Source organism: Cervus elaphus, chromosome 23, assembly GCF_910594005.1.
Source record: "Cervus elaphus chromosome 23, mCerEla1.1, whole genome shotgun sequence".
Classification (NCBI taxonomy): domain Eukaryota; kingdom Metazoa; phylum Chordata; class Mammalia; order Artiodactyla; family Cervidae; genus Cervus; species Cervus elaphus.
In genome coordinates this window covers 3,922,819-3,943,806 of record NC_057837.1, presented here as the reverse complement: position 1 = coordinate 3,943,806, position 20,988 = coordinate 3,922,819, and the positions used below count along the sequence as shown (strand labels likewise).

General features: G+C 45.9%; 1 protein-coding gene across 1 annotated transcript in view; it reads right to left on the bottom strand.

Moving 5' to 3' along the window:
* LOC122682202 (SLX4 interacting protein) overlaps positions 1-20,988 on the bottom strand; it is a 206,562-nt gene that overhangs the window by 9,922 nt on the left and 175,652 nt on the right. The window contains 2 exon segments of the mRNA XM_043885050.1: positions 14,954-15,042; positions 18,552-18,629. Coding sequence (XP_043740985.1) covers positions 14,954-15,042; positions 18,552-18,629 — 167 coding nt within the window.

The following is a 20,988-nucleotide window of genomic DNA, read 5'->3' as shown; positions in this document are numbered from 1 at the left end:
GGCCTACCCAGATGACACTGCTTCTTTCCAGATTCTATGTGACTAACGACCTTGACAATGTCTGCAAAGAATACAAAAACAACATACTCCAAAAGACTACCGGTAGGCTGTCCCTGGTGGCTCAGAATCTGCCTGCAATACAGGAGACCTGGGTTCAATCCCTGGGTTGGGAAGATCGCCTGGAGGAGGGCATGACAACCCACTCCAGTATTCTTGCCTGGAGACTCCCCTGGACAGAGGAGCCTGGCTGGCTACAGTCCATGGGGTTGAAAAGAGTCCGACAGGACTGAGCGACCAAGCACAGCACAGCACAGGCTGTCTGTCCAAAGCCCAGAAAGAGCACCCCACGGGGACTCAGCACTTAAGAAACAGGTAAACCAAGAGGATTGCTTTGGGCCATCATCAACCACCAGTGATCCCTCACCACTTGGAGGCTAGCTCTGAGTCCAGCTAAGGAATACAATGCTGCAACTACAGCCAGCCCCCTCTCTCAATTATTTATCTTTGGTAGTACTTTGAGGACTGTGGTATTAAAAATTTTCAGCCATGAAAGTGTTAGTTACTCAGTCATGTCTGACTCTTTGTGACCCTGTGAACTGTAGCCCACCAGGCTCATCTGTTCATGGAATTTGGGTTGGCTTGTAAAGCTGTCCACATACAGTTTTAGGAAAAAAACCAAACAGCAGTAGGGCAAGGCTACTGGACCCAGAAGTCTCACTAGGGAGACACCCTCCTCAGCAGCTTGAAAAGCCCATGCAAGTGCCCAGAGCAAGTGGTCAGGCCTGTCTCCATCCCTGGGGATGCTCTGGAGACCAGCGAGTGTATGCATATGAAGTTGAGGACAGCCAAAGCCACGTACTCCAGCACGGGTTCAATGCGAAGGTTGAGCAGGTGAACCTGAGTACGGTGGGGTGGCCATTACCTCCAGTGCTGTCCAGTCTGACCCGGGAGACATATTTTAAATTTCTAGATGCAAAAGATGATAAAGAAAGTAGCCACCAGAATGAGCTGTGTTGGAGTGTATTGGGTTGGCCCAAGAGTTCTGGAAAAACCTGAATGAACTCTTGGGCCAACCCAATAGTTAGAAATACTGGTGGATGTTCAAATTACAGAGCAAGTTGAAATCATGGACAAATCAAAGATTTGCTTACTTGAGTACAACTACTTCTGAATAGGATACTGTTGGATTAAAGAGGGATGGGGAGTGAAGCTGGCCTAAAAGGACATTAAAAATACTCACTCTTAAGTTTACATCCTTCTCAAGGAGTCCAAACAGCACAGCTGGGCCTCCCAAAGGCTAGTTGGGGAGACTGGCTGCTCTCAGAGGCTTAAAAACAAACAAAAAAAAGACTCCTGGGACCCATTCCTGGGAGTTCTGACTCACAAGATTTGGGGTGGGGCTACGAGAGCTATATTTAGGTTCCCAGGTGACTCAGGACTGCTGATAACACATGGAAGGATGATCCTCAGAGCAGTGACAGGTACACAGTATAGTGCTGCTCGCCGTGGCAGCATCCGGCAGAGGGTGGCCCAGGTGTGCCAGGACTCAAGATGACTTGAGGAGCTTGTTCAAAGATGTGCAGGAGTCTACCCCAGAATCTACTGCATCTTGGGTCTCTAAAGTGGGGTGGGGTCAGGGCATGTGAATTTTAGGTAAGTTTCCCAGTGATCCCGATGCCCCGCAGAGTTACTAAACTCTTGTCCTACAAGGGCGTGGAACTGAAAACAGCAGTCACCAGCCGGGCACCACTGCACTTGGGGCCAGGCGCTGTGGGCGGTCCTTGAGGACCCAGACCTGGCAAGTACAGGGACCGCAGAACAGGCTCTTCCTTGCTGGGGTCCCCATCCCAGCGGGGAGGACACACAGTGTCAGGTGATGACAGTGTCACGAGGAGAAACATACCTCCAAGGGGTCGCTGGAATGCAGTTTTAGACACGGTGGTCAGGGAAGGCTGTGGGAAGCACGAAGGACAGCTTTTCCCAGAGACCTGTGTGGAGGATGGGCCACTTATGAAGAAGAGGGGCAGGGGGCAGGGAACAGGGGAGAGGTGCACACATATTGTGTGTGGGTGTGTATGTGTCGATGATGAGGTAAGGCCACTAGAAGATCCCAAGAAAAGTGACTTGGTATTTTGAAAGGAGCACCTTGGGTATAATGGAGGGATGAGGGTGGAGGCAGGGAGGCCAGTGATGAGGCTACTGTAATGGTCCATCCAATGATGACAGGTCTTGGAGGAGGCAGGTGGTGGTGAGCAGTAGTTTGACTGGAAATCAAGCAGACCCAACAGAATGAGCTGATGGACTAGACACAAAGAGTGAGAGGAAGAAAAAAAGTTGAGGATAACTCCATGATGTCTGGATGAAGGAAGTTACCCTTTAACAATACAAGAAGTACTGGTTTAAACAGCTGGATGAGGGAAGTTACCCTTTACCAATATAGGAAGTACTGGAGAAGGGGCAGGCTTGGGGAAATGAAACCAAGAAGCCTGTTTTAGGTACATAGGCTTTAAGAGGTGTCCTGGATGTCTAAATGGAGATGCTGAGCAGGTGGTTAAGCTACAGCTTCCAGAGTTCTGTCTGCAGACACCAAGCTGGGAAGTCCACAGAGGTGGGAGGCACTTCAAGGCTTTGTCTGGATGAGCTCCAGGGGGAGTGCCCTTGGGTGGGAAAACGGAGGTTGCGAAGACATGGAGGACTCAGAAAGGAAACTACAAAGGAATCTTCAGTGAGGAGAGGGAAGAGTCAAGGAAACCTGGTGTCCCAGAGGCAAGGGGAGAAAGGGCTTCATCAACGGTGACAACCATGTCTAAGCCTGCTGAACATTTAGGACTGAAAATTGATTAGTAGAGGGTGATTTGACAAAAGCTATTTTTGGTGAAGTGCTAGGACCTAAGTGTACCTGGAAGGGGCTCAAGAGTGAAGCGGAGGCACAGTGGAGACAAGGACTCTCAAGTAGAAATAGAACCTGAGCTGTGCAGGTAACGAAATCTTCCAGAGACCCGTGAAAAACAGGAAATTGATGACACCAGATTTCAGTAACACACTACTGTTGTCTAGTCACTGAGTCACGTCTGACTCTTTTGTCACCCCGTGGACTGCAGCCCACCAGGCTCTTCTGTACATGGGATTCTCCAGGCAAGAGCACTGCAGTTGATTGCTATTTCCTTCTCCAGGGGATCTTCCCGACCCAGGGACTGAACCCATGTCTCCAGCATTGGCAGGTGGGTTCTGTACCCCCTCAGCCACCAAGGAACCCATACGTTATCTTCATAACAAATGATCAACATACAATTATTGAGAGAGTTTACCTTTGTGGACCACTTTTGAAATCTGGGGTGTTTTAGACACTTCCAGTACTTTCTCACCCACTTACCAGCCAGATGTGGTGGTGGCCACAGGACTGGCCAGCACAGGTGCGGATGACACCTTTGAGGAGTTCTGCAGTATAGGGGAAGCAGAGAAACAGGGTGGTAGCTCTACTGGGCCAGGTGGGTATTGGAGGTAGGGATGACCCTGGAGCAGGCATATCTGGCCGAAAGTGATCAGCCGCTACGTGGGAACCTGAAACTGGGTGCCAGGCACCGCTGCAGACGCTTTACGTGTGTTCACCAATGCCACCTTCGAAGCAGCTTGGGGAGACAAGGAGTTCTGTTACGACCATGTCCCACTGGCGGACGAGTGACATGACCGAGCGCTGCTCGCCTGAGAGCATGGCTTCTGCTGGGAACATCATGCTGCAGGCCCCCAGGGTATCAGGCCCAGCCGAGGGGCACAGACCCTGGAAGCCATGAGGTCAGGCTGACCTGTGTGGGCACGAGTGCCACAGCCCACACCAGCCACGCCACCCGCCTGCTGCCTGGAGCACGGGCCCCCCTCTCAGCCCAGGCTAGACGGTATGACAGAGCCATCCCGCCAGATGCTTGTGTCCAGGACTGTAAAACATCCTGCCGGGTATGAAGGCAATAAAGGGAGAAAGGGAAGAAAAGATCCTCAATGTTGTTCAGAATTTTTCTCGCAGTAACACAGTACGCAGTAGCACAGTACGCAGTAACGCACAGTACGCAGTAGCACAGTACGCAGTAGCACAGTACGCAGTAACACAGTAACGCAGTAGCAGTACGGTACTTGCAGTCTTTATCTTTTCAGAGTTGGATTCATTTTCTCATGGTTTCATACATGAGTTTCTTCAGATTCTGTTTTATTTACTCCCAAATGAAAATAATAAACCACTCAACCAGGATATTTTAGAAGTAGGTAATTCATGGAATAGTAGAATATACGGTGGTCTAAGTCACCATCATAACGTGGTTGTCTCTGAATTCCTCATGATCACATCTGCTGAGAATGAAATACCCAGAACCGATCAGACGGGCCTCACGCTCCTGGGACGCGGGGTGGAGCACAGAGGTGAAGGGGAACAGAGGCCAAGGAATGGACCCCTTCATGGCTGGTCCCAGAGCCACTTCCTGAAGCCCCTTATAGTTGGTTCACGATTGTTTAGGGAATTTAACCACAGCGAGATGTATGAAGCATACTTTGGAAACTGGAAAGGACTGAACATGTTTTCTTGACACTGTTGTAAAGAAAATCTGAAGCCTGCACAGACCACATGGGTTTACAAGGTGAAGGATGCTTTGTATCTGTAGGAAGCTTAGGTGATTACAAAGTCCTTTCCCCACCCCTCCCTGGGGTCTCACTGAGTATCTGACAGACAGTTGTGTCCCTATTTGATGGCACAAGACCCAAGAGGCTAAGTGTCTCAGGCCGCACATCGAGCTGGGCCAGGACTGAGGAAGAAGGCCCGGCTCCCTCCAGCACTCTCCCCATTGTGCCCGGGTCATCGCTGTCTTGGTCAGTATGTCACCGTGGCGTCTGGACAGGCCCTTTGCCTTCTCTGAACATCAGTCTCCTCATCTACTTTTTTTTTAAGTGGGGGAGATGATGATAGTTACATAGTGGGTACTCACCATCTCCTGGAAACAGACTTTTCTCTTAGGGAATCATGTCCCCAAGGTCCTTCCAGTGTCCAAGAATTTCAGGAGGCCTCGTATCCAAGCCTGACTCCAGAAGTGGGTCTGTGACCCAGGCCAGGCCAGTCGAGTCCAGAATTCGTGAGCCTCACAGAGACGCATGGACTGCTGGGACCTGCTCTCTTGTGTCAGGAACCCGGAGCCACCAGGACCACTACCATACACAGGCTGAGCATGAAGTCATAACAGTGTGGAAGGCAGAGCCAACGGACTGTGAGAAACAGTCCTGATGGAAGTCTGTGCCTCTGATCAACATACCCACAATCTGGGCTTTTGAGGCACAGGAGCCAAAAACCTTCCTTTTTTTCTAGCCAATTAGAGTTAGCCTTCCTCTCCCATGAAAACTAAAAGGTTTAAAGCTGATATCATCTCTTCTTGGGTTTGCTGCACAGAACAAGCTATTGTATGCGACAGTCTTTCACAAACAATAAAAGTCCTTTGCAAACAATTAAAAGCAGAGCAGGGACTTCCCTGTTGGTCCAGAGGTCAAGAATCCACCTGCCAATGCAGGGGACAGGGGCTGGATCCCTGATCTAGGAAGATTCCACATGCAAAGGGGTAACTAAGCCCATTTGCTATAGCTACTTAGCCTGCATGCCTAGAGCCCATGCTCTGCAACAAGAGTAGACACCGCAATGAGAAGCTCACAGACTGCAACGAGAGAAAGCCTGTGCATAGCCATGAAGGCTCAGCACAGCCAAAAATTAATTTAAAAAATTTCTTTTAAAAAGCAAAGCAAAAGTTATATCTTATTAGCTTATTTGGGGGGCAAATACTAATATTAAATAAACTGAAACTACTTTCAGTTTTTCATGACTTTACAATAATAAAAGCATAAAGAAAAGTTATCCTTGTGTGATGCCTGATGAATTCCAAGTAGCCCAAGTAGAGTGTGAACTATGACAATGACTACAGTCTTGGACTATGATGCAATGCAGCCATGTAGAAGCCACGGTCCTAAAATGAGGAAGAGGTCTCTCTTTCCCAAATTTCACTTCTAAGATTTTCTTACATTATTTGATATTTAATAAATGAAGGCAGTGAAAAGGAACAATCAGGTGGGATGGAGCAGTCGTGAACAATTAAAAGAAATACAGGCAGAGACATGTGTGCACTGACTCAGTGGAACCACAGCAAACAGAAGGAAATGAAGAGGAAAGTGTTATCTTATGGATTCCACTATGGCCAGCAGATGCTTTCTCTATATGTGATAATGGTGGAGGACAGCTGTCCTGAGACGCTATAGAAAGAGAAGCACTTGAAGAGGGACCAGTCCTCTTGGGATACCGCCCTAGCAGACACGCCCTCCTTCATCTCAGAGATGGGATACTGACGACTAGGAGGCCTTGTCATCTACCCAGTTCCCACTGTGGGCAGGAAGCCTTTCTGCTTCAGCAGGCTCCTCTGGCCCCTGGCCCCTCTGCTTCTCCACCCTCACACAAAAGGACACGTCTCTAAGGGGAAGAGGAGCACAGGTTTGCTGATGATGCTGCCACTTGGGTTAACAGCAGACACCCTAGCATGTTTTTTAAAAAGTTTTAAATAATTTTTAAAACTTTTCATGTCTTCTGAATTGATGCCTGGGAAACTATCTTGTACAGAACTTGGGGAGTACCAATAAAATAGCTGCAAAGAATGTTAACCTGAAAATGAAATTAGTGGAAAAAAATCAAGGAAGTGACCTTGCAGGCAGTACGCATTTCACAGGGATTTTCCAGTTTACACTTATCTAACCCTCGAGAGCCTAACGATAAATCCTAAACAACCTTGGGCCTCAGAGTTGAGTCTCTGGTGCCACACAAGTGTGAGAAAATTTGGATGCTCGAGAGAATATGTAGGTTTGCAACCAGTGCTTCTTAAGAAGGGAGGGTGCTCATTGAGAACTCTGAAAACTAAAGGAGAGTTGTTATACTTTCGTCAGAAAAACATAAAAATTCATACCTCCCTTAAAAAAGAAATTCAGATGATTCATGAATCAGAGGTTAATAATGCCCAGTTTAAAAGCTGAAGGGAAACAGCTGTGAAAAGTAGAAACTTAATGGCAATCACCCCAGGCAGAACTATCCTACCTCTTATTCAAAAATACCTTCCTGCACAGAAGCTTGGGGCTGGAAACTGCCAGCACCGCAGGGAGGTCGCCGCCAGTCCTTCATTCGCGGTGGTGATCTTCACCCCAGCGTCTCCTGTGGCCCAGCACATGGGTCTGGACAGGATGGGAGAGGAGAAAGGTGAGGAAACGCTCAGGCCAGCCGGGTGGGTGGCAGGCCTGGCCAGCGAGGCCCACTGCACGCCTGGCTGTCGGTGGGAAAGAGGCGTGAGAGCCTGAGCAAAGCCATTAGATGACTGTCTCATTTCACAATTCTGCTCAGAGCTGGCCTTCTGCCCAGGGATACAGAAGGAACAGCTCTTCCCATCTCCCTCGAACACAGACAGTGAGACCCCCTTTCCAAGTCTCCAATCTCATGATAGCAACGGCTTCTGTGGACGAGTCTGGGAACCTCACCCCTCAAACGGCCTTGCTTCCCTGGGAAAGGGAGCACCGAATTCTAAATCATCTGTTTACTAATGAACGTTCCCGACAGGATCCCCTCGCACGTCGTCTCGGTCTGAGCTCTCTCACGGTGGGTGTTCTAGAGGCTGTGTACACTTTTAGGAACTCAGCCTGAAAAATCTGCTGTTTCCCAACTCCTCTGTACCTCAGAGCAGTGGCTGGGTCCTTCCTCCAAAGCAGCATCTCACTGGGGGTCTACTGGCAGCTACTGGAAAGAAAGGCGTTTTAACTGGGTGGTCTCCACTCTCCCTCCTCCCCCTGTGGATGGTGGTGAGCAGAGCTCCCATAGGAGGTCACGAGTTTATGCTCTTGCTGTGTCCCTCTGTCCATCACCGACTTGCTGGCTAAATGAGGATATGTCACTTAACTCTTTAGTACTTCAGTTTTTATAGCTGCAAAATGAAGCTGGGTTGGCAAACATGAGACGAAAAATAAGAACTGAGCTTCTTCAGAAGCTCACTAGCACAGAGGGTAAGGTGTTTAGTTCTCTGCTAACCTGGTATTGTTGTTGTTCAGTCGCTAAGTCATGTCTGATTCTTCCATGGACTGACTGCAGCATGCTAGGCTTCCCAGTCCTTTACTATCTCCCAGAGCTTGCACAAACTCATGTCCATTGAGTCGGTGATGCCATCCAACCATCTCATCCTCTGTCGTCCCCTTCTCCTCCCACCTTCAATCTTTCCCAGCCTCAGGGTCTTTCCCACTGAGCCAACTCTTTGCATCAGGTGGCCAAAGTATTGGAGCTTGTTTCAGCATCAGTCCTTCCAATGAATATTCAGGGTTGATTTCCTTTAGGATTAACTGATTTGATCTCCTTGCTGTCCAAGGGACTCTCAAGAATCTTTTCCAACACCACAGTTTGAGAGCATCAACTTTTGGGTGCTCAGCCTTCTTTAAGGCCCAACTATCACATTCATACATGACTACTAGAAAAGCCATAGCTTTGACTATATGGACTTTTGTTGGCAAAGTGATGTCTCTGCCTTTTAATACGCTGTCTAGGTTTGTCATAGCTTTTCCTCAAGGGGTAAGCATCTTTTAATTTCATCTAGCATTAATGGCATTTAAACGAGCTCTTCTTCAGGTTAAGAATAGGAAGAATGGTGAACGGGAATGATGAGAATGATGACGGTGATGATGATGATTACCACTGCATCAGCGCTTTGGCATTTACAAGACATTGTTGTGCTCATCATCCCCCTTGCCTGGCAGCATCACTTACTTCTTTTGGGACTACACTGGGTCTCTGCTGCAGCACGCAGGCTCCTTCAGCTGTGCCACTAGGGCTCAGGAGTTGCAGGGCACAGTCTTAGTTGCCCTGAGGCACGTGGGATCTCAGTTCTCTGACCAGGGATTGAACTCGAGTCCCCTACACTGGAAGGAGGATTCTAACACTCCGCCAGGGAAGTCCCGGGGATCACTTTTTACTTCTGCTTAACAAATCCCAAGAAGCCAAATGATTCGTCCAAGGTCATCAAGTGAGTGAGGGGAGAGGCGGTGGTCAAAGTCAGGTCCTGTAATTTCACGTTTGATCCCCATTTTACTTGTTTTATTCCCAGTCATGTTTATCCTAAGTCAATCGATCACCTAAGTGGTCATCAAAGGGAGACAACAGGTCTCTCAGAAGGAAAGGTACCTGATGGGGAAAGGCATGAAGGATCAGAGTGCACAGACACAACCCATTCTAACTACCCTCTCCATCTTTCCCATTCTATCTACCCTCTCTAACTATTCTAACCGAGCCAGTTTCTACGCTAAGTTATCTATCCTTCCTGTTCTAACTCGGCCAAGGGCAGGTTCCTTTGGAGGGCTGGAGATGGGGGACAGGAGACATCTCATTAACAAACACTGTTGGCTAACTGTTTGGGAGAATTTTGTTATTAGGAAAGAAGAATAAAAGCTCAGGCTACTGGAATATACAAGCAAAGGATAGCTAATCTTTAAAAAAAAAAAAAAAAGATATTCCAGGAGAAAAAGCTTTCTTATGGTCTCTGTCGCTGTCTAGAAAAACTATTGTAGACAGACCAGACCAACCAAGAGCATCTTCACCCCCCCACACACAGCATTTCCATTAGGATCATCCCCCTGCCAATCCACAGAAGGGCAGGACAGGCGTGTGGTGGATACTGCTACAGTTCCCATCCTTATCCAGCCCATCCACATGCCCTGTCGAGGACACAGACATCTACCAGGCAGCAAAAATGTCACACGATTGAAAAGAAAATGATAAACTCGCTGAAAGTTATTTTCCTTACTATGTAAGATGTTTTTATATAGTAAGAAGTTTGTGAAATACAAAAATACCAATAGAAAAATGGATATAAACACACAACTCACAAATGAATGGGTCCTGTTAACTAAATACAGACCAACCTCAGTTATCAAGTATGAAGTATAGAGGAGTGCAGACTAGGTCATTAACAGAGGCTATCTTTGGGTTGGGAGTTATGGGTAATTTTTACTTTCTTTGTATATGTTTTGATTCTAAAATTTTTTGTACAGTGAACACGTACAATTTTGGTAAGCTGTTATTAAGTAAAAAACCAACTTCAAAACACTGTGGGAAATGTGAAATATGGAAACGACCTCTTCCCACTCAAGGAAATGTTCCTAGTGCTACATGAACCTCTTGCTAATGGCTTCCACATAACTTACCACTAGCACTGTTTAGGAAATACAGTAAGAAGAATGAATTCTTAAAGTCTATGACACAGTAGGAAAAACCCAGGAAAATCATCCACTACTTAATTTTTTTGGTATTAAAAAAAGAGTTCCTTTCTTTAATTATCTGTTTTAAACTTATATCGAAGTTTGCTCATGAAAGCTAAATAATTCTGTTGTTTGGTTACGAAGTTAGTACACAAATTCTTTTATTTCTTCTATAAGGAGATCAAACCAGTCAATCCTAAAGGAAATCAATCCTGAATATTCATTTGGAAGGACTGATGCTGAAGCTGAAGCTGAAGCTGAAGCTCCAATACTTTGGCCACCTGATGCAAAGAGTTGACTCGTTGGGAAAGACCCTGATGCTGGGAAAGATTGAGGGCAGAAGCAGAGGACGACAGAGGATGAGAGGGTTGGATGGCATCACCGACTCAATGGACATGAGTTTGAGCAAATTCCAGGAGACAGTGAAGGACAGGGAAGCCTGGTGTGCTGCAGTCTACGGGGTCGCAAAGAGCTGGATGTGACTTAGCGATTGAACACCAACAACAAAAAATTCAGGACTAAAATGTTTCTTTATAATTTCTATTTATCTTTCCTGAGATTGAAATATAATTCTCCCCTGAATTTTTCTTCCAATCTCCAATTTTTAAAGCTGCAAGTCAAGTGCTCTTTTGTGCAAAATTACTTTGTGGTTTTTATTTAGCTATATCTTCATCTGCTTTGTCTGGCAGAAACTGAGCGTGAGAAAGGACTTTTGATATATTCTGACACTCTCTCCCTTGACTGAGGGGAGGGCTAAGGCCCACTGAGGTTCAGTTACTCACAAGTGAGAAATAGGACAGCCAGGCTAAAAATAACCCAGGCAAGGGCAGTTTATTGCTTCTTTAGACTCATTTTCACTTCAATTTTATACTTGTAAACTAGAAGGAGTGTTTTTTAAGATTGAACGATAGTTTAACTTAAAGAGAAATGTTCGGTTTAGTGCTTAAATATTGTCTCTTGTCGGACATGCCAGCAATCCTTCCACTGAGAGGACGCTCTGGGGAGGGCGAGTGCTTTCTGAAGGCTCTTGACAGATGTTTTCACAGCTTGGCCACAGTTCAAAGGAAGGTGAGGAAGACAGCCCAAACATCTTACCTCCATATCCACTTTTCTGCAGCACTAGTACTAAATACCATTTTTAAATTTCCCGAAGAATCACAGGTTTTTACAACTTAAGATTTAAAAGAAAATAAGACTTTTGAACTTTACTTCTGAATTGTAGAGAGGGGCCAAATGAACCATTAAGGTGGATACGCCTTTAAAAAAAAAAGGCGGCTCTATATAAATTAAAATTTTTGGGTCGCCACGTCACCTTCACAGCCCTTGATCTGCTAGGCTGTAAGCTCCTTGAGGGCAAGAATGATTTTTTTCTTTTTCTTTGTTTCCCCAATGCCTGCCAGAGTTCCTGGCACAGCGTCAGCACTCAGCAAATTATGTTAGAATGTGATGGTAAGAACAGATGGGAAGAGCCTCCAGAGACTAGGAGTGGCTGTAACCAACGCTCTGTGAGACAGCAGCTTTGTGCTGACTCTGAAATGTCCCAGATCCAGACGGGTTCTGCGATTATTTACACAATAAACTTATTACTTTGGAAAGTAAAGTTATAGCTTCAGTTATTATTGGTTATTTCCTTTAATAAAGGAATAATAAAAATGAGAAATAATTTTAACTTTCCGAAAGGTTCCCAGGCTTTACATCAGAGAAAGCAGTCTTGACACAGGGACTTGGGTTTGTAAATATGCAAGAAAACACTGCTGGAATGGGACATGCTGAGCTTCCTGCTCTTCGTATTTCTAAGGAAAAGAAGGTGGGGGGAAAACAAAACTCTGAAACTAAAGGTAAAAACTGCAAAAGGACCCACTTCTAGCAATAGATCCCAAACTGAGACTATAAGGGCCTCAAGATTTCTTATGAGAAAATGTAGTAAGAAAAATACAGTGACTCATCCCGTAATCATGCCCTTTCTTCCCAAAGTACACAGCACGATTCCCACATCCCTGGCACGTGGGCACTTGGGACGGAGCTGTTGCAACACGGAGCGCCTCCCCGCACGGGGCCCTCGTGCGGGGCGGGGGACAGACCTCCCCAGTGCCGGGCAGTGGCGCGGCTGCACTCATGCTGCCCCTGAAGAGGGGGCGCTCCCTGGGCGCCCCTTCTTCTGGCACGGCAGCTCTCTTGGGCTGCCCTGCATCCAGGCGGAGCAGCTCTGAATAGACGCTCCCAGGTTTCCCAGCCAGTTGTCACTTCAACACTGAAGACTGGAAAGGAAAAGAGGACAGGGGAAGGAAGAGGCAACCTCTACTTGAGGCCACAGACGAGTAAGGTGGCCAGGCTCTGCCCGGTGCCCACTCTCCCCGCCACTTCTGTGGCTGGGGAAGAGGGAGTGAAGTCAACAGTTACAGGACAAACGACTGACGTTCTTACCAAAGATGTCTCCAACACGCCGCTCAGGAAGACCGCTCCCAGGCCTCCCCATTCCTGGAGAGTAACTACCGAGAGAAATGAGATGGCTCCGGCCCTGGGGCGAGTGTCCGTGTGAACAGATAAAACGATCCGAAGCTTTAAGGGACATAAGGAAGTTCAAGGGCTAGTCAGAGGAGGGCCAGAAGGGCAGAAGGCCGTCCTGGCAGGGAAGGGTGCTCGCTGATCCTCACGTAGCCAAGATGGGAGGGCTCTGCAGAGGCCAGGCGTCAGGGAGGATTGACTTGGAGGCACCTGGGACGGAAGGACTGGGGTCCTGGCTGGACAGGGCATTTGTGGGTGACAGGGCCCCCTGCTTGACCTGGGTGTGTTGTTATTCCTGGAGCAGGCACTCAAGGAAGTGGGGGACAGGCCCATGAGGAGGGGCTGCAGAGATGGGCGGGCCACACGGAGCGGGGCTTGGAGGTGCCAGGGATGGAAGCCGCCCCGTCAGTGCCCGGCGTTAGCTGACTGAGGGAAGTGTGCATGTGAAGGGTGGCCAGAGGTGGAGACAAGGGCAGCTCAAGGCTGACCACAGCTAAAGGGAAGCACGCAAAACAGTGAAAGAGCCTCAAGATGGAAATGGCACTTTTCTCATAAGCCGACTTGGTGAACTCCCAGTGTTATCCCTGGATATCAGAACATTTTGAAGATAAGAAAACGGAACTGGCTCGTGCAAAAGGCTCAGACCAGTCAACTTTTCATAATGAAAATTCTTCACATTTAGGAAGTCCTCCAGATTATAAGATTTATATGACAGCAACTATAGAAAGCTTACATCTGTACAAATACCAGTGCCCCTAAGGAGGATGATATTTCATTTGCATGGAGATGTTGTAACTCATCCTTAATAATTTAGAATATTAAGTATTAATATTACATGTCATACAAGATCTAATTTTTTCTGTATTCCATCTGAAAACAGTAATACTTTGTGGTACAATTAATTGTCTTCTTGAACCACAAATCAATGTTTTCATTGGTCTGAGAATCAGTTAAGCTATATTACGTTACAGTTGTTTGCCAGCAGTATTATTACTTTAGTATTTGTTAATTTACTAAGATAATTCAACATCCCAGAAATGCTTCAGAAATAAACTTTTAACACTGTCACCAGATGTGCTTCATTTATTGCACTTAATGTGTATACTTAAGATTTGAGCTGCTAGATGGAATAAGTGTCTCACTGGCTTTTCTGAAGGGCTCACCTGTTCTGGACAAAGGTATCTAAATTTAAATATGAATCCTCAGAAGACTTTTCTTGGGTCTCTGTTCAGCCTTCTAGTCTCTAAAACACTTTTCTTATGTTTATTTAAGATGAGATAAGAAGCTGGTTTTGGACCATAAGGGCCAAATTTCAAATGGATTAAAAGATAACAAACATAAGGGGTAATCTAATATCCCCACAAATTATTTTAGAAGCATAATAATCATGACATATATCATGTCCAGGTTTAAGGTCTGCTAGACGTTTTTTCCTTTTTGTTAAAGTTTCAAGTCACAAGTCCAAGTCCAAAAATATGAAAAACAAAAATTGGTACAGAGGTACGCTCAGACAGATTGGGCTGTGACTGCAGCAAGACACACATGCACACACACACCCCACAGAGATTCTCAAATGTATATGATAAGCTTGAAAGACAAGGCTGTAAACTATAACATTAGGAGTGAATTTTCAAAATCTGTTTGTCTGCATAAAGAGCTCCGCTGAAACAGAAATAAGACTGATGGAGCTCAAAATTGAGCACCAGAAAAGAAAGAGAAAACAAATCCTATCAGCTAAGAAAGAGCACACTGGGGAAAAGTACTGGTTTTCATGAAAATGCCAGTGATTCACCATGGAATAAAATTCAAAAGCCACTGACCCCAATGAAAGCTTCCAGTGGAAACATGTGGATTTTGCCTCACTTCATTTAAAGAATGCTTTATATTCCATTAAATACCATCAGGAGCATTTTCACAGTTTTTGTAGTATGTGCTTTCTCATTTTATGTTGCTATGGAAGAAATACTACTGACCCCGCTATATTCTCAAGAAGTCTTCAGGAAAAAAAAGAGCATTATCAGTGAAGCAATATTATCATGCCAAATAGATAGGACATTTTTGGTCCCTTAAAACATGCACTGAGGGCTCAACAGTTCTTCTATTTATTACAGTAACTTTTTATTTAAGCAGATTTGCTTAGAGAATTTTTCATACATACCAACTCTTCACTCTGACTTGCCAAAAGATCACGACTGAATGCAAGCTGACTTACGCAGACCACAAACCTGTCGGGAAACACTTGGAGTTCTGCACAAAAGGAAAGAAATCACATCACTTGAGGCATCAAAAGACTCTGAACACAGAAATGCTTGGTCCAAGAATTCTGCCTTACGACGATAAGCATGTATGTATCAGACACGTGTCTTCTTCCCTGCCCTCCTTCCAGGCTTTGCCATCAACGGCACAGGGCAAGCACAAAGCTCCAGGGGCAGCGGAGGAGGCTGCAGATGGCTCCACCTGGGCCCCTGGACCATGGTATCCCAAGAAAGCCCCGGGCACCCAGGGCCGTCACAGCTCTCCTCCTGCGTCCATTTGCTGTTTTCTGTTCAGACTCACATTTGGGAGACAGGATCAACATTTACTACTGAGTGTTCAGACATACACAGGCAGAGGGAGGAAATCTGAAAACACACCTTGTCAGTGTTCTTGCTAGCTTCCCTCTCCCCTCTTCAGTCACCTGGCCTTGGAGAGGCTCCCTAGGCTGCAAGGCAAATTCCCAGTCTGAACCAGGCTATGAAAACAGCAGTGTCGGAGATCACTCTTAAGGAAACAGTTAAATGTGCAATAGAAGGACTTCCCTGGGGTCCAGTGGTTAAGAATCTGCCTGCCAATGCAGGAGATGTGGGTTCAATGCCTGGTCCAGGAAGACTGCCCATGTGGTGTGCACTACAACTATTGAACCTGTGTTCTAGAGTTCAAAAGTCTGAACTCCTGAAGCCTGCTCTGAGCCTGTGCTCTGCAACAAAAGAAGCCACTGCAATGAGAAGCCTGGTACACCGCAACTAGAGTAGCTCCCCCTCGCCACAACTAGAGAAAGACTGCGCACAGCAAAGACCCAGCACAGCCAAAAACAATAAAATAAATTTTTAAAAAAGTGCAATAGTAAGTCTGGTCCAACTATACCACAGTTGCAATGACCTATGATTACAATTTCTTAAAGCAAAACCACTGACTTCCGGGTGGGGAAGGTTAAATGAATCACAGAACCAGACTCCTCAACGTTCAATGAAAGGATGATTGAATGGTAAATGTGCCTCCTTCTCCATCTGTCTGTCCATCTCTCCATTCATCCACGCAGCCCCCATCGACCTCTGGGGTGATGTCCGGAGTGACATTTAGCCCATGTTAACAGTGAATATTCTGGTGTGGGGAATGGGGAGTGGGAGGGTCTTCTCTTCCTCTTTTTTAAAACTTGGTTGTACTGGCTGAGCTGGAGAAGGAAATGGCAACCCACTCTGGTATTCTTGCCTGGGAAACCCCATGGACAGAGGAGCCTGGCAGACTATAGTCCATGGGGTCGCAGAAGAGTCAGACATGACTCAGCGACTAAACAACTGCCTCAGTATTTGTATAATACACATGTATCATATTTACAACGGAAATAAAGCTAATTTTTTCTAAAAGGGAAAGCCTTCCTTTTAGATGTGACCAATTTTTATTATTCTGAGTCATGAAAGTGAAGCCTTTTACATACAATGCACACTGCCCACAAGAAATGGCAGTGGGAGGGCCCTGAGACAGTGACAGAGAACAGGCGTGAAAGTGTCAGTTATGCAGACACAGGACTCCTGCATAATCAATGCCTCAACCACTTGGAGAGGCTAGGTTACACCAAAATGATGTTCTGGGATCCACTCTCTCCTCACTGCTGTCTCCTCGGGGGTTGCCTTCTCTCCTCCAACTCACTCTCCTCGGGGCAAGTGGGTTAGCAGTTCCGACAGCAGCTCTGCTGACCCTGCTCAGAACCCTGCCCTGGGGCTTCACTGCCCACCACGACACGTGCCACTACTCAGCCTCTACAGCCGGGGCCTGACATGCAGTTCCGCTTCTCCTTCTGGTCCTCAAGCAGAAGCCCCCACTGCAAGGGGCTTGGGTGTGTGTAACTTCTGACCCACATGGATGCTTTGGGCTTCCCTAGTGGCTCAGCTGGCAAAGAATCTGCCTGCAATGCTGGAGACCTGGGTTCGATCCCCGGGTTGAGAAGATCCCCTGGAGAAGGGAAAGGCTACCCACTCCAGTATTCTGGCCTGGAGAACTCCATGGACTGTATAGTCCACGGGGTCACAAAGAGTCGGACACGACTGAGTGACTTTCACTTTCACTACATGGATGCTTTATCTGGCTAGGTAAGTATAGATGGACACTGAAAAGGCAGAAAAACAAAGTTAACAAAGCAGTTAATATTTATTCACTAATTCTTAGAACATCTTATTGAAATAGGTGATAACCAGTCTGTTTCCTGCTTTCTGGAAGGGGAAATGGAGCCACAGAATTCATTATTTGTACTCCCTCTCCCAACATGACAATCTTGAAACACAGTAGCTCCTCAGTGAATCAGAACCAGAATTCAAGAGACTTCCCTAACCCTCCCAAAGCAGGGGGCCCAGGTTCAATCCCTGGTCAGGAAACTAGATCCCACATGCCAAAACTAAGGCCCAGCACAGCTAAATAAATAAATAAATAAAATATATTTTTTTAAAAAAGAACTAGAATTCAAAATTATTAGTTCTATCAAATGATTCCTCCAAAAAATAAGAATGCTAGAATAGCAGATTTTAAGCAATTTGGTGCCAAGTATTTTATCAAGAGAAAGCCCTTCACTCTGCTTAGGTTGTAATTGAGATTTGCATTAACATTTAAATAAAGTAAAAATTTAGGCAATGGCAGTCCCTACCGTGAAGGGTAGCTAGGCTGTATTTTAACAGATACAAAGTTAACAGATTTATTTTATTAAGAGGGTTGAACAGAGTGGAAGACCCCACCATGAGAGTAATACAGTCAAGTGACACTTAAACTTAAGAAAGTGCAGGTAATTGCAAAGATTACAAGACCAAACCTTTATACAGTTAATTTTTTCTTGTTGTTGCTTTGTTTAGAATACTGTATTTTACTTGGAAGTACTACTGCTTTTATTTTTTCCTAAATTTTTATTGGAGTACAGTTGCTGCACAGTTCATTTTTAATGTCCCTGTTTCATATCTTATTTACTAAAATCAGCAAAGGAAGCTGAGCTACACTTTCTTTCCAAAGCTCAGATGGACTTGGAGAGCAGCTGTTAGCATCTGACTCTGCTGTTGTTGGCTGGACACACTTGACCTCACCTCCTCAGTGGACATCTTGACCTGGGGAGCCGGGGGGGCAGGAGGCCCCGTCACACACCTAGGGAGAGGCCCTGGCAGCTCTGGGCCGGGAACACACTTTCTCACATACACGCTTGCTCTGTACTCTGGGGCCTCGGTGTGCACAGACAGCGGTGAAGTGGTTTTCAGCTGAACTGCCTGAAGTGACTCTGGAAGCTCAAGTGCTGGGATGCAGCAGGAAAGGAAGGCGGAGCATGGCCCCGCTCCCTGGGCTGAGGCAGGCAGTGAACAGAGCAAGATGGAGAAAAATAATCACAAGCGCTGGCAAACACTCTTAATTAGTACTTCAGTTTCATGAAGGCTATGCGGCCACTAGGAATCGACATTCCTTAATTTTCATTCCTTCTCTAAGGACACACTCATTGTGCAGAATGACCCTAGAAATCGGCTTCTTACCTGTCCTTGGTGAGCCCCTGAGGCAGCGGAGACGTATTCTTCTTTTGAGGAAATAGGCTGTGATGTGAAAGCCATAACCTGAAAAGTGAGTATCATACATCACTCGTGTGGAATCTAATTTTAAAAATGATACAAATGAACTTACCTGTGAATAGAAACAGATTCACAGATTTTGAAAACAAACCTATGGTTACCAAAGGGGCCATGTGAGGGGGGGATACATTAGGAGCTTGGGATTAACATATACACACTACTATATATAAAAAGGTAATCAACAAGGACCTACTGTATAGCACAGAGAACTACGTTCAATGTCCTCTGATCAACCGTAATGGAAAAGAACATGAAAAAGAATGTGCACATATGCATATAACTGAATGACCGCTGTACCGCCGAAACTAACACAACAGTGTAAACCAACTACACTGCAATAAAGCAAAATGGAAACACCTGTAAAGCAAAAGAGGTCGGCATCAGATCATACACCTGTCTGTGGAGGAACCCCACAGGCCCAGCCCGGTGCCTGCCACCCGGTGAGCACTCGGTGACTGCCTAGTGAGGAAGAGGAGGAGGATCTGCAGAGGCCTCTTCCAGAGGAAGAGGCGCACAGTGCCCGGGCAACTCCTAGGAGGGCTGGCCAAGGCACCTGGAGCAGTCCTCAATCACTGAAGCAGCTCAGTTACTCTATCTGGAAAACGGCCTAACTGAGGAGGTCTGACCAAACAGGCCTATTAATCAGGCCCTCAGGCAGGATGCTTAATTCAGGCCGAGTGGTTGTACCACTGGCCACTTTCTGATACTCACTGCTTATCAGCTCACATAATGAAGCATTTAAACTATTTGGAGAGGAGTGTGTTTTGCTTATAAGTTATTCTAATTCGAGTAAAGCCTTTATATAGGATATGATGAAACAAAATATGACATAAGTCCCCCTGCCTCTCCCCAAAAAAGAGGCAGAAAAAACTCTCCAACTACCAGAATGGCCAAACCGGAAAAGGCCATGAACACCAACTGTTGGCAAGAATGTGGGCTAACAGGAATTCTCATGCACTAACAGCTGCTTTCAGCATCTAAAGCTGAACTCAAGCATAAACACAGGGTGCATGAATAACACTTTCACAAAAGTCCCAAACTAGAACTGATGCAAATATCCACCAAAAGTAGAATTTTTCATTAAAAACAAAGTGCGGTGTGGGGGAGGTAACAGTCACACAGTGCAAATCCTACTCTGCCCCTAAAAGTAAATGAACTTCAGTTAGAGGCCATATCAGGACTAAATCTCACAAACGTAAAGTTAAGTGAAAGAAACCTGGTCCGAAGGAGTGCGCTCCACCTGTAACAATGGAGACATTACCGTTCCTCTTACCATCATCAAATTCTGTAGCAACAAAACTTCCGTAGTCACAGGAAGTGCCAGCATAGTTCCTTCCTCTCTCCATCCCTCCCTTCTTTCCTCCCTTCCAGCCCTGCTCCAAGTATAAAGTACTCTGTCAAATGAGCCTCCTGAAATGCTCAAGTAAAAATGTCTGGTTAACACAGTAGGCAACCTGATGGAAGAATCAAAAGCGAAAGGCCCACCAAGGAAGGGTGAGGGTTCCCAGGTTCCCAAACAACTTCAGCAAATCGCTTATCCTCAGAGACAGGACTTTAGTCATAAAACTGGAAGGTCCAGGGGTTAAAAGAGGTGGTCTCCAGGCCCACTGGACTCTCCAAAGACCAATACGATCATTGTTTTGAAATAATTTGTATATAAAGAATACAATTAAAGAGGTTTCCAGTTCTATATTCAAGTATCCTCCTGTCATCCTCGTAGAAAGATCCAGAACATCAGTGACCACAGACCTGATGTTCTGTCTACACAAGCTGTGACAGCACAATTGCTTTAGCCATGGGGATTTCGCAACAACAGTGACATCTATGACAGGATAATCTCCAGGTTTACGGAGATGAAATATGTTTTTTCCTAACACACTTGAAGTGGATCGCATTTTGGTCATGTGGCTTTCTTCTGCTTAAAATGTCAAACGAAATATGCACACCACTGGCATTATTCTGAGTGCTTTAAAACAAATACTTCAACCCTTAGGTCACCGGGAGAGTGGAAGTGACATCCACATCTGTTTATTTGTCTTGCAGTTGAGGGAGGGGGATGGTAGGAGACTTAACAGTCAGGGACATAGAAACACACAAAGAGAAGTGATTTTCAAAGTAATGATTTATTATGTGAGTTTTGCAAGGGACTGAACAACAACAAAAGTGCGTTATCAAAGTCACTCTGCCTCTGCTGCAGATCACACTTTAACGCTTATAGTTCCATGTGATTAGGGGTCAGAGAATATGCTCCAATTCTCAAAACTCTTTTCCCTGTACAAAATCTCCAGGAATAGAGTGTTATTGGTAGGAAGAGGCTGAATCTGAAGCTGCCTAGGAAAGTTCC